The 12,369-nt window shown below is 43.3% G+C and overlaps 2 protein-coding genes across 2 annotated transcripts in view; both read left to right on the forward strand.

The window, feature by feature from the left end:
- The window catches only part of LOC309564428 (uncharacterized protein), a gene marked incomplete at its 3' end in the record, with an annotated part of 637,385 nt that overhangs the window by 284,488 nt on the left and 340,528 nt on the right, over nt 1–12,369 (forward strand).
- Nucleotides 1–12,369, forward strand: part of LOC309563888 (uncharacterized protein) — a gene marked incomplete at its 3' end in the record, with an annotated part of 38,731 nt that overhangs the window by 12,092 nt on the left and 14,270 nt on the right. The window contains 8 exon segments of the mRNA XM_082268523.1: nt 160–290; nt 1,583–1,680; nt 1,761–1,982; nt 2,080–2,221; nt 3,403–4,427; nt 4,431–4,457; nt 9,020–9,136; nt 10,627–10,903. Coding sequence (XP_082124649.1) covers nt 160–290; nt 1,583–1,680; nt 1,761–1,982; nt 2,080–2,221; nt 3,403–4,427; nt 4,431–4,457; nt 9,020–9,136; nt 10,627–10,903 — 2,039 coding nt within the window.

Below are 12,369 nucleotides of genomic sequence, written 5' to 3' on the forward strand. Positions count from 1 at the left end.
TTTTACGCAGGATTATAAGATAGTGAAGAAAATAGCTGGCGAGGCCATTACCACTCAGCTGCCTTCATGGGACCTCACCCATCACAGTGCCTCCACCTCACTGCCTGACAACAAAGGAAAACCATGCCAAGAAGATTTTAGCTGACTGTATCATTGTGTGTGTCAAGTTCCTATAAGGTGTCAGGATGTCACTGTCTATTTCTCCATGGAGGAGTGGGAGTATTTAGAAGGACACAAGGATCTCTACAAGGACACCATGATGGAGGATCAGCCGCCCCTCACATCACCGGGTAAGAAGAGACTTTATTGTAAAGGAGAGAGCAGTACGGAGGGTCCACCTAGACCCCCCATCATCTGATAAACACATAGAAACAATGTAATCAGTCAGTAGGGATGGGCTCTTTGTTCGAGTCGAAAATCAGCTGTTCGTATGTTTGCTGAACACACTAACAAATGGGGAGCACAGAGGGAAGTTCGCCCACCGATGAGCACCCCATAATGCACTGCAATCTTGCAGTGCATTGATTGCTGATGATTGGCAAAAACATGTACCTGACCTGTATGCTTTGGCCAATCAGAGCACAATGTACTTTCAGATCCATGATTGGCCAAAGGCAGAGTGCCTTTGACCAATCATGGCTAAGGGGCAAAGTCCACGCCCCACACTATACAAGGCTGCTGCTTACACCGCAGCCGTGTATAGTGTGTGACAATAGAGATTAGGCAGGTAGTAGATAGGGAGTTCAGTCAGTTTAGTGCAGTCAGTGTAGTGTACAGGCATACCCCACTTTTATAATGTGGGGATATGTTGTAGTCCCGAGTCCCCTTTCAATGCTCCCCAAGCTTGGTGTCTCTGTCACTCATAGTTCCTGAGCAATGCCATGCCAAGCTGACCAATATTTCCCATAGACGCCAATGTTAAAGACAGGGAGCAGTGCCATGCCAAGATGACCAATATTTCCCATAGACTCCAATGTTAAAGACAGGGAGCAGTGCCATGCCAAGCTGACCAATATTTCCCATAGACACCAATGTTAAAGGCAGGGAGAAATGCCATGCCAAGCAGACCAATACTTCCCATAGACACCAGTGTTAAAGACAGGGAGCAGTGCCATGCCAAGCTGACCAATATTTCCCATAGATGCCAATGTTAAAGACAGGGAGCAGTGCTATGCCAAGCTGACCAATATTTCCCATAGATGCCAATGTGCACTAAAAGCTTAAAATTGGTCTGGGCAGTAAGGGATGAAAGTGCCCAGTATTTAGGTGGTTAAGGGGAACCCCATGACAGAATTTAAGAAAAGAAAAACAGCGTGGGGTACCCCCCTAGAGTCGATACCAGGCCCCCTATGTGGATGGGTATCGGGTACATCGTACCCGGGTCCCCATACACTCTTTATGGCAATAACTTGCATATAAGCCTTTAAAATGAGGACTTTAGATTTTTCATGTTCGTGTCCCATAGACTTTAATAGATTTGCATGTTCACTAGAACCTTTTCCCTGTTCGAGATGTTCTGGTTCAAACCGAACAGGCAGGTGTTGGGCCCATCCCTATCAGTCATTGTGTATTTTTTCTACAGATGGATCCAGTAATGGGAACCCACCAGAGAGATGTCCCCGTCCTCTGTATTCCCGGGATTCCACACAGAAAGATCACACCATCCCTCACCATCATCAGGTAAATGAGTAATCATCACGGATATTTGTGATGTCTATACAAACTTGTTTGTTACATTTAATATTTTATTATATATTCAGAGTGAAAACCTTGGGGATTATAATATTATTGTTAAAGAAGAGTATAAAGAGGAGGATGAGCAGTATTTTGTGATGAAGGAGCTTTCTGAAGAACACAAAGATCTCTACAAGGACAATATGATGGAGTCACCTAATAACAGAAACCCACCAGAGAGATGTCCCAGTCCTCTGTATTCTTGGGATTCCACACAGGAAGGTCACACCATCCCCCACCATCATCAGGTAGATGGGACTGAGAAACTAGAATTAACAAATAATTCCAATAATTAGAGGACATTCTTCTTTTTTAACTTCTTGATCTATAATTTTTGGGGTTTAGGGTGAAGAACTGAAAGTCATTAAAGTTGAGGTTAAAGAGGAAGAAGAGGAGACATTGGTGAGTGGAGATCAGCAGTCTATGGAGGAGGGGGAGATGATTATGAAAAGTAAACAGGAGGAATCTTCTCTACATATGGACACAAGTAAGTAATAAACACTAAATGCAGAAACAGTTCATATTTTGTTGTTTCTGTTAGCAAAAAGTATGTAATTTTAACTTAAATTGTTACATTATTTAAAAAATGGTATAGGTCTATCAAATTTAACTTATGACAGAAAGAACATCATCAATGTACCCATCCCACAGTCTTGAGGTAATTGTACACCGAATAACAGAATAACCTCTAGTCCCCATCAGAAGAATCAATCATGTTTACAACACTACCATTGTTTCAAAAAAAATGAGGAGGAGAAGATACTGTACACTATATGAAAGGTCCATCTCCATTCCTCAATATAACGTCATGTTCCCAACAAATGAGGAGGAGATACTGTACACCATATGAAAGGTCCATCTCCATTCCTCAATATAACGTCATGTTCCCAACAAATGAGAAGATGCTGTACACCTTATGAAAGATCCACCTCCATTCCTCAATATAGGGTCATGTTCCCAACAAATGAGGAGGAAATGCTGTACACCATATGAAAGGTCCATCTCCATTCCTCAATATAACGTCATGTTCCCAACAAATGAGGTGGAAATACTGTACACCATATGAAAGGTCTATCTCCAATCCTCAATATAACGTCATGTTCCCAACAAATGAGGAGGAGATACTGTACACCATATGAAAGGTCCATCTCCATTCCTCAATATAACGTCATGTTCCCAACAAATGAGGTGGAAATACTGTACACCATATGAAAGGTCCATCTCCATTCCTCAATATAACGTCATGATCCCAACAAATGAGGAGATTCTGTACATCATATGAAAGGTCCATCTCCATTCCTCAATATAACGTCATGTTCTTAAAAATGAGGTGAAGATACTGAACACCATATAAAAAAGGTCCATCTCCATTCCTCAATATAGGGTCACGTTCCCAACAAATGAGGAGGAGATACTATACACCGTATGAAAGGTCCATCTCCATTCCTCAATATAACGTCATGTTCCCAACAAATGAGGAGGAGATACTGTACACCATATGAAAGGTCCATCTCCTAAATATGTATCCTTAATTTTTGTTAATAATTCCTTCCAATTCTCTTCCAGAGCTCTCTATAAAATATTTAGTTCTAGACCAACATATATAAATCCTGAATAGAAGGTTTGAAATGGACTTTCAAGGTTTATTTTAAAATTGCTTTTTAATAGGTAAACCTTCCCAGAATACCTCTGAGGAACATCTCCAGATTTTATCTCCAGATGATACTGTAGAAGATAATGACTTCACACAACATCCTTCAGATGTATATCACAGACCTGACCATTTGGAAAGATCAATGGATCCCTCTAATCTTGGGGAATCTTCTGATAAATCTCATCCCAGGACTCCAAGATCTCATAATACAGATCCAACCTTTCCCAATGAATCTTCTTTAAACCATGAAGACGTTCACAGAGGAGGGAATTCCTTCTCATGTTCAGTGTGTGGGAAATCCTTTACAAAAAACTGGGCACTTCTTAGACACAAAAAAAGTCACACAGGAGAGCGTCCCCATTCATGTTCAGAGTGCGGGAAAAGTTTTGCTCATAAAGAACACCTTCTTCAACATCAGAAAATTCACACAGGTGAGCGTTCCTTTTCATGTACAGAGTGCGGGAAATGTTTCATTCAGAAAGCAGACCTTCTGAGACATCAGAAAATTCACATGGATGAGCGTCCCTTTTCATGCTCAGAGTGCGGTAAATGTTTCATTCAGAAAGGAGACCTTCTTAAACATCAGAGAATTCACACAGGCGAACGTCCCTTTTCGTGTTCAGAGTGCGGGAAATGTTTCACTCAAAAACAAGTACTTGTTACACACCAGAAAAGTCATACAGGTGAGCGTCCCTTTTCATGTTCAGAGTGCGGGAAATGTTTTATTCACAAAGGAGATCTCGTTAAGCACGAAAGAAGTCACACGGGTGAGCGTCTCTATTCATGTCCAGAGTGCGGGAAATCTTTTAGACAGAAAGAACACCTTGTTATACACCAAGGAATTCACACGGGTGAACGTCCTTATTCCTGTTCAGAGTGCGGGAAACGTTTCATTCAGAAGGGAGACCTTCTTAAACATCTGAGGATTCACACGGGTGAACGTCCCTTTTCATGCTCAGAGTGCGGGAAATGCTTCACTCAAAAAAAAGTACTTCTTACACACCAGAGAACTCACAAGGGTGAGCGTCCTTATTCATGTTAGGGGTGTGGGAAATGTTTCTGTCAGAAAGTAGAGCTCCAAAAACACAAGTGAACATTATCCATGTTTAGTGTGCGGGAAATGTTTAATTTGGAAAAATTCATCTCCACCGCCACCTAATAACTGAACTTTTTCTTTCTCTGTCAGCTTATCCCTTTCACAGGTATTACCTTTTTTTGTATCACTTTCCCCACCCTTTAGATTGTAAGCTCCTATGAGAAGGACCCACCTAACCCTCCTATATGGAATTTAATTAGAACTGTACTGTCTCCCTATATATTGTAAAATGCTGTGAAAATAATGACATTAATCCTCTGAGATTTTAATAATAAAAATATTCTGAGTTTTTTGGGATATTACGATCATTTCTGAGATAATTGGTGATGAAGAAATGAGACTTTGCTACAATGTAAAGTAGTGAGTGTACAGCTTGTATAACAGTGAAAATTTGCTGTCCCCTCAAAATTACTCAACACACAGCCATTAATGTCTAAACCGCTGGCAACAAAAGTCAGTACACCCCTAATGTCCAAATTGGGCCCAAAGTGTCAATATTTTGTGTGGCCGCCATTATTTTCCAGCACTGCCTTAACCCTCTTGGGCATGGAGTTCACCAGAGCTTCACAGGTTGCCACTGGAGTCCTCTTCCACTCCTCCATGATGACATCACAGAGCTGGTGGATGTTAGAGACCTTGCGCTCCTCCACCTTCCGTTTGAGGATGCCCCACAGATGCTCAATAGGGTTTAGGTCTGGAGACATGCTTGGCCAGTCCATCACCTTTACCCTCAGCTTCTTTAGCAAGGCAGTGGTTGTCTTGGAGGTGTGTTTGGGGTCGTTATGTTGGAATACTGCCCCGCGGCCCAGTCTCCGAAGGGAGGGGATCATGCTCTGCTTCAGTATGTCACAGTACATGTTGGCATTCATGGTTCCCTCAATGAACTGTAGCTCCCCGGTGCCGGCAGCACTCATGCAGCCCCAGACCATGACACTCCCACCACCATGCTTGACTGTAGGCAAGACACACTTGTCTTTGTACTCCTCACCTGGTTGCCCCCACACACGCTGACACCATCTGAACCGTAATAAGTTTATCTTGGTCTCATCAGAGCACAGGACATGGTTCCAGTAATCCATGTCCTTAGTCTGCTTGTCTTCAGCAAACTGTTTGCTGGCTTTCTTGTGCATCATCTTTAGAAGAGGCTTCCTTCTGGGATGACAGCCATGAATACCAGTTTGATGCAGTGTGCGGCATATGGTCTGAGCACTGGCAGGCTGATCCCCCACCCCTTCAACCTCTGCAGCAATGCTGGCAGCACTCAAACGTCTATTTCGCAAAGACAACCTCTGGATATGACCCCTGAGCACGTGCACTCAACTTTTTTGGTCGCCCATGGCGAGGCCTGTTCTGAGTGGAACCTGTCCTGTTAAACCGCTGTATGGTCTTGGCCACCGTGCTGCAGCTCAGTTTCAAGGTCTTGGGAATCTTCTTATAGCCTAGGTCATCTTTATGTAGAGCAACAATTCTTTTTGTCAGATCCTCAGAGAGTTCTTTGCCATGAGGATCTATGCTGAACTTCCAGTGACCAGTAAAAGAGTGAGAGCGATAACACCAAATGTAACACACCTGCTCTCCATTCACACCTGAGACCTTGTAACACTAACGAGTCACATGACACCAGGGAGGGAAAATGGCTAATTGGGCACAATTCGGACATTGTCACTTAGGGGTGTACTCAGTTTTGTTGCCAGCGGTTTAGACATTAATGGCTGTGTGTTGAGTTATTTTGAGGGGATAGCAAATTTACACTGTTATACAAGCTGTACACTCACTACTTTACATTGTAGCAAAGTCTCATTTCTTCAGTGTTGTCACATGAAAAGATATAATAAAATATTTACAAAAATGTAAAGGGGTGTACTCACTTTTGTGACATACTGTACTTGCTGTGAACAGCACCATTTTTCTCAAGTCATCTTCCAGGGCAGCATCTGAGAGATAGGTCTCCAACCTAAAACAGGAAAAGGCCATCACATACCTCAGTGCTTCAGTTCTTGTGTTTCCTCCGGACCAACAGGAGCTACAAGCAGTTTGGTATTTTCTTCTAGGCTCTGTGCCAGTTGCAAGGGCCTCCCCATCCGATGCCTGTACAAGCCTCTAGGAAGGTTAGGAAGCTTCAGGACAGGGGCAACTAGAGGACCTCTCTTGGGATTACTACAAGGGGAGAACCACAAGCGCCAATCTGAGTGTAGCATTAAAAAACATTAATAGGGGATAAAAGCAATATTACTCACAAGAGTAAAGCGAATGTAGGCATCAAAACAAGATAAGGTGGTCTTGTGCATCTGCTGTCCAGGGGGTCCCTCTCGGTCCAAACGGAGCTGGTGCAGGGGAGCAGGAAACTCCTGCTGAAGGCAGAGGACTGTCCTGGTCCGTGGGCTGCTTTCGCTTTGCTCTTCTGTACGCAGAAGGGCCGTGACGTCACTTCCTAGTTGCAGTGCTCAGACAAAGGGCCGTTTTGAAGGCTAAGAAGGATTATCCCACTCGTTCCCTTCTCCCATCCCCATAATTTCCAATAAAAACCACAAACAAAGATGCCGGAGTTGTCACTGTCTCAATTGTCACACCTGGGGACTTAGCTCACATGGGCTGGAGAGGATTCCGGTACTAATGGCAGACCCACATCAGGCCACAGGCCTGGAAACCTTGCTACATATGATACCCCTGAGTCATACCATGGGAGCATTAATATACTGAAGGTGACATACATTGGGCTGCTTCCTATGCTGGATATATGCTTTGTCACTGGTTTATAATATTACCAGCTCTACGTCTGGTCAGATTTTCTTATCGTGTGTACGGGCCGTTAGGAACATTTGTTTTTTAAGGACGTTTTTATGGGTAAAGTTCTGCTTTAAAGACATTAAAGTATATTATTGTGGACGTTTTATCGAAAAGAACACTTGGAACTCAACATACACTTTTCTAAAGACAAAAAATGATCACGTACAGAAACTAAAGAGCCCAAGAGTATTTCATGTATCATTTAATGCAACATTTTTTTTTTTATTAGTTAATGGTTATCATTATTTTGTTTTATGTAATTAAACATTTTAAAACATTTTTATGCTTTTTATTAAATTATTATTTGGCTTTTAACTCTGGTGTAATATAAGTAACAACATTGAAGAATGTACCAAGAAGCAGATGTCAAAGTACTGAAAAATGAAGGCTGCGGTTTTTATATTCTTGAGAAGGAAGTAATTCGACGTATTGTTAGTGGAACGCAAAGACAGGAAGTGATGTCATAGTATAAACAGGAAGTTCCAGGTGAGAGGTGAGTCGAGAGGAAGTAGAGAGGAGACATTGCTGGAACTGGCAGGAGAGGAGGTAATAAGATATTATTTTATATTTACATCCTGTATCTGCCCTGTTATGTCCGTCCTCTTCCTCCATAGTCACTGAGACGTCTTTTATCTCCAGCAAGTGATGATACTCAAACATATTTATTGTGTATATACATATAGAGAGAGAGATAGAGCTATTTATCTTTATCCAACTGCCCATCCAGAGCCTCTGGTTTATAGACCAGATACATCCTAAATATAGAACCATTTATCCAACTGCCCATCCAGAGCCTCTGGTTTATAGACCGGATACATCCTAAATATAGAACCATTTATCCAACTGCCCATCCAGAGCCTCTGGTTTATAGACCAGATACATCCTAAATATAGAGCCATTTATCCAACTGTCCATCCAGATCTTCTGGTTTATAGACCAGATACATCCTAAATATAGAACCATTTATCCAACTGTCCATCCAGAGCTTCTGGTTTCTATACGAGATATATCTTAAATATAGAGCCATTTATCCAACTGTCCATCCAGAGCCTCTGGTTTATAGACCGAACATCCTAAATATAGAACCATTTATCTAACTGTCCATCCAGAGCTTCTGGTTTATACATGAGATATATCCTAAATATAGAGCCATTTATCCAACTGTCCATCCAGAGCCTCTAGTTTATGGACCAGATACATCCTAAATCTAGAACCATTTATCCAACTGTCCATCCAGAGCCTCTGGTTTATAGACCAGATACATCCTAAATATAGAACCATTTATCCAACTGTCCATTCAGAGCCTCTGGTTTATAGACCGGATACATCCTAAATATAGAACCATTTATCCAACTGTCCACCCGGAGCCTCTGGTTTATAGACCAGATACAGCCTAAATATAAAACCATTTATCCAACTGTCCATCCAGAGCTTCTGGTTTATATACGAGATATATCCTAAATATAGAGCCATTTATCCAACTGTCCATTCAGAGCCTCTAGTATATAGACCAGATAAATCCTAAATTTGGAGCTGTTTATCCAACTGTACGTCTAGAGCTGCTTCCCAAAGCACAGATGCCCCCAGACCTATTTCGGTGGAGTTGGCTGTCAGGGTGACATGAATGTGCACAGTACATGCAGTGTCCTGTGACACCAATAGGACGGGTCTCACAATATAGAAATGTTTGGCCACTGTGCACACAGAACTTGTTGTGTCTACATATCCTCCATTATTCTTAATCCCAGGACAGTCCAGATAATTCTAAGCTTGTTATTGATAAAAGAAAGGAGGGTCCTCCTCTATATGCTGTAGATCAGGTGGAAGTGGGGATCCTGAGAGGTCACATGACACCACAGTTACCTGTGAAATAAAAACACAGACCTGAAGAGAGAGAGGACTAGGAGGATTATGGAAGGTCATGAGTGCCATTTTTTTTTTTTTTTAACAAAAGTTTTGGTTTATTAAGGAAACGGAAAACAATACAAGGTATACATTACAACAGTGTCTTGTCACACTCAAATCCCATGCACAATAAGGAAAAGAAAAAATACAAGGAATAGAAAACAAAATGCAAGCTTATACACAGAAAAAAGACCAAGGAACGTAAGCGCAACATATAGTCGGGACCCACTCTCGACAGAGCGGAAAACTAGGTAAGAGTCCAAGGGGACCTCGCCTTGTCAAACTTCCACAGGCAGCCTCTGTTCATATCGGTCATTTTATACAGGGGGAGAGCCGCAGTGACCATGGCCTCCCAAGCTGCAATGTCAGGCCGAACAGGTGAGGTCCATTTCATCAGAATATCCTTCTAAAGGGCCGTACACACTTGACGAAAATCGGACGAAATAGCCTCCGATTTTTCTCTGTCTTCTCAGCGTTCATTACTGTTTTTAGTCGACAGTGCATAAATGGTCACAAAATTTCTCGTCCCATTTTTCTTTTTTTTTGGCACATTTGTTCCTAGACTTCCGGGTTGTCAGCAACTTCAGATCATGCGCTGTCTTTCGTATCCGATTTTTCACGGATGTACTGCATACACATTAAACGAAAATCGAAAAATTTTGGTGTTTGTCCCTCCGTTTTTTTTCGTTGAAAATGTCGGCATCGGCTGCTGAAATTTGTGTACACACTAGGCGAAAATCGGACGATTTCACATCGGGCGGAAATTTTTGGCAGAATTTCTACTAGTGTGTACCCCACTTTAGCATAGTAGAGTAGAGAGGAGATGAGGAGCTTCATATGAAAGGGATGCTGTTCATCCTCATGAATACCCAGTAAGGCCAAGGCAGGAGACGGCACTAGTGACATCTGCAATCTAAGATTTATCTAGTCAAAGATGGCTTTCCAGAAGGTCTGAACGTGGGGACACTCCCAAAACATGTGGAGGTATGAACCCTCCCGAGATTTACATCTGGGAGAGAGAGGATCACTTTAAGGGAAAATTATATGCAGCGAGGCTGGCGTATAGTAGACCCGATGGAGAAATTTAACCTGAATTAGTTTATCCCTGGACGATATTACCAACCCAGGGCCCTGTGTAAGGGAGGCTGGTCATCCTCATGAATACCCAGTAAGGCCAAGGCAGGAGACAGCACTAGTGACATCTGCAATCTAAGATTTATCTAGTCTAAGGCGGCTTTCGAGAAGGTCTGAACGTGGGGACACTCCCAAAACAAATACAATCCTCCCATGATTCCCTGTCTAGTGACGGAATATCTTCCCTCCAGCGCCCCAAAGCCACTCCAATTTATAAGATTCAACGCCCAGGAGAGCACTTTAGAGGGATGACAATGGCTTATTCAATTCCCCCGCTACATGAGTGACAATTTTTACTTTCTGTGTTTTTACGCAGGATTATAAGATAGTGAAGAAAATAACTGGCGAGCCATTACCACTCAGCTGCCTTCATAGGACATCGCCCATCACAGTGACTCCACCTCACTGCCTGACCAGAAAGGAAAACCATGCCAAGAAGATTTTAGCTGACTGTATCATTGTGTGTCAGGTTCCTATAAGGTGTCAGGATGTCACTGTCTATTTCTCCATGGAGGAGTGGGAGTATTTAGAAGGACACAAGGATCTCTACAAGGACGTCATGATGGAGAATCAGCTTCCCCTCACATCACCGGGTAAGAGGAGACTTTATTGTAAAGGAGAGAGCAGTATGGAGGCTCCACCTAGATCCCCCATCATCTGATAAACACATAGGAACAATGTATTCAGTCAGTAGGGATGGGCTCTTTGTTTGAGTCGAACATCAGCTGTTCGTTTGTTTGCTGAACACACTAATGGGGTGTACAGCGGGAAGTTGGCCCACCGATGAGCGCCCCATAATGCACTGCACTCCTGCAGTGCATTGATTACTGGTGATTGGCAAAAACATGTACCTGACCTGTATGTTTTGGCCAATCACAGCACAATGTACTGTCAGAGCCATGATTGGCCAAAGGCAGAGTGCCAATGGAGATTAAGCAGGTAGTTAATGGATAGTGAGTTCAGTCAGTTTAGTGTAGTATTAAGGCATTCTCCACTTTTATAATGTATGGATATGTTGTAGTCCTGGGTCCCCTCTCGGCGCTCCCCAAGCTTTGTGTCGCTATCACTTAAAGTTTGCGAGCAGTGCCATGCCAAGCTGACCAATATTTCCCATAGACGCCAATGTTAACCACTTCAATACAGGGCAGTTACACCCCCTTCCTGCCCAGGCCAATTTTTAGCTTTTAGCGCTGTTGCAATTTGAATGACAATTGAGCGGTCATGCAACACTGTACCTAAACAAAATTTTTGTCATTTTTTCCCACAAATAGAGCTTTTTTTTTATGGTATTTGATCACCGCAAGGTTTTTTCTTTTTTGCTAAACAAATAAAAAAAGACCAAAAAGTTTTTTTGTTTATGTTATAAAATTTTGCAAATACGTTTTTTCCTGCACTGATGAGCACTGATGAGGAGGCACTGATGGGGTGGCACTGATGGGGCACTAATATGTAGCACTGATAGGTAGCACTGATAGGCGGCACTGATAGGCGGCACTGATAGGCACTGATGGGCACTAATAGGTGGCACTGATAGGCGGCACTTATGGGCACTTATAGGTGGCACAGATGGACACAGATAGACGGCACTGATGGGAATAGGTGGGCGACACTGATGGCAATGGTGGGCAGCACTGATGGGGAGGGCACTGGCAGGCTCCCTGAGCACTGATTGGCATCCCTGGTGGCCATGGGTGGGCATCCCTGGTGGCCATGGGTGGGCAATCCCTGGTGGCTCTAGTGGCACCCCCCAAGGGTCTGCACTGGTAATCAATGCTCTGATTACCAGCACAGACCTCCCCATCAGGAGAGCCGCCGATCGGCTCTCCTCTACTCACGCCTGTCAGGCACGAGCTGAGGAAAGCCAATCAACGGCACTTCCTATTTACTATGTGACCAGCTGTGATTGGACACAGCTGGTCACATGGAAAAGAGCCTACGTCATTAGGCTTTCTACCGGGATCGGAGATGCGGTGTGTCGGAGTGACATACCACACCACCGATCGCCGCTCTACGCACCCCCGGTCTATCCTGCTGGACGTCATACGACGGCCAGTCAGGA

The sequence above is a fragment of the Pelophylax lessonae genome (assembly GCF_965119305.1).
Source record: "Pelophylax lessonae genome assembly, chromosome: 9".
Lineage (NCBI taxonomy): Eukaryota > Metazoa > Chordata > Amphibia > Anura > Ranidae > Pelophylax > Pelophylax lessonae.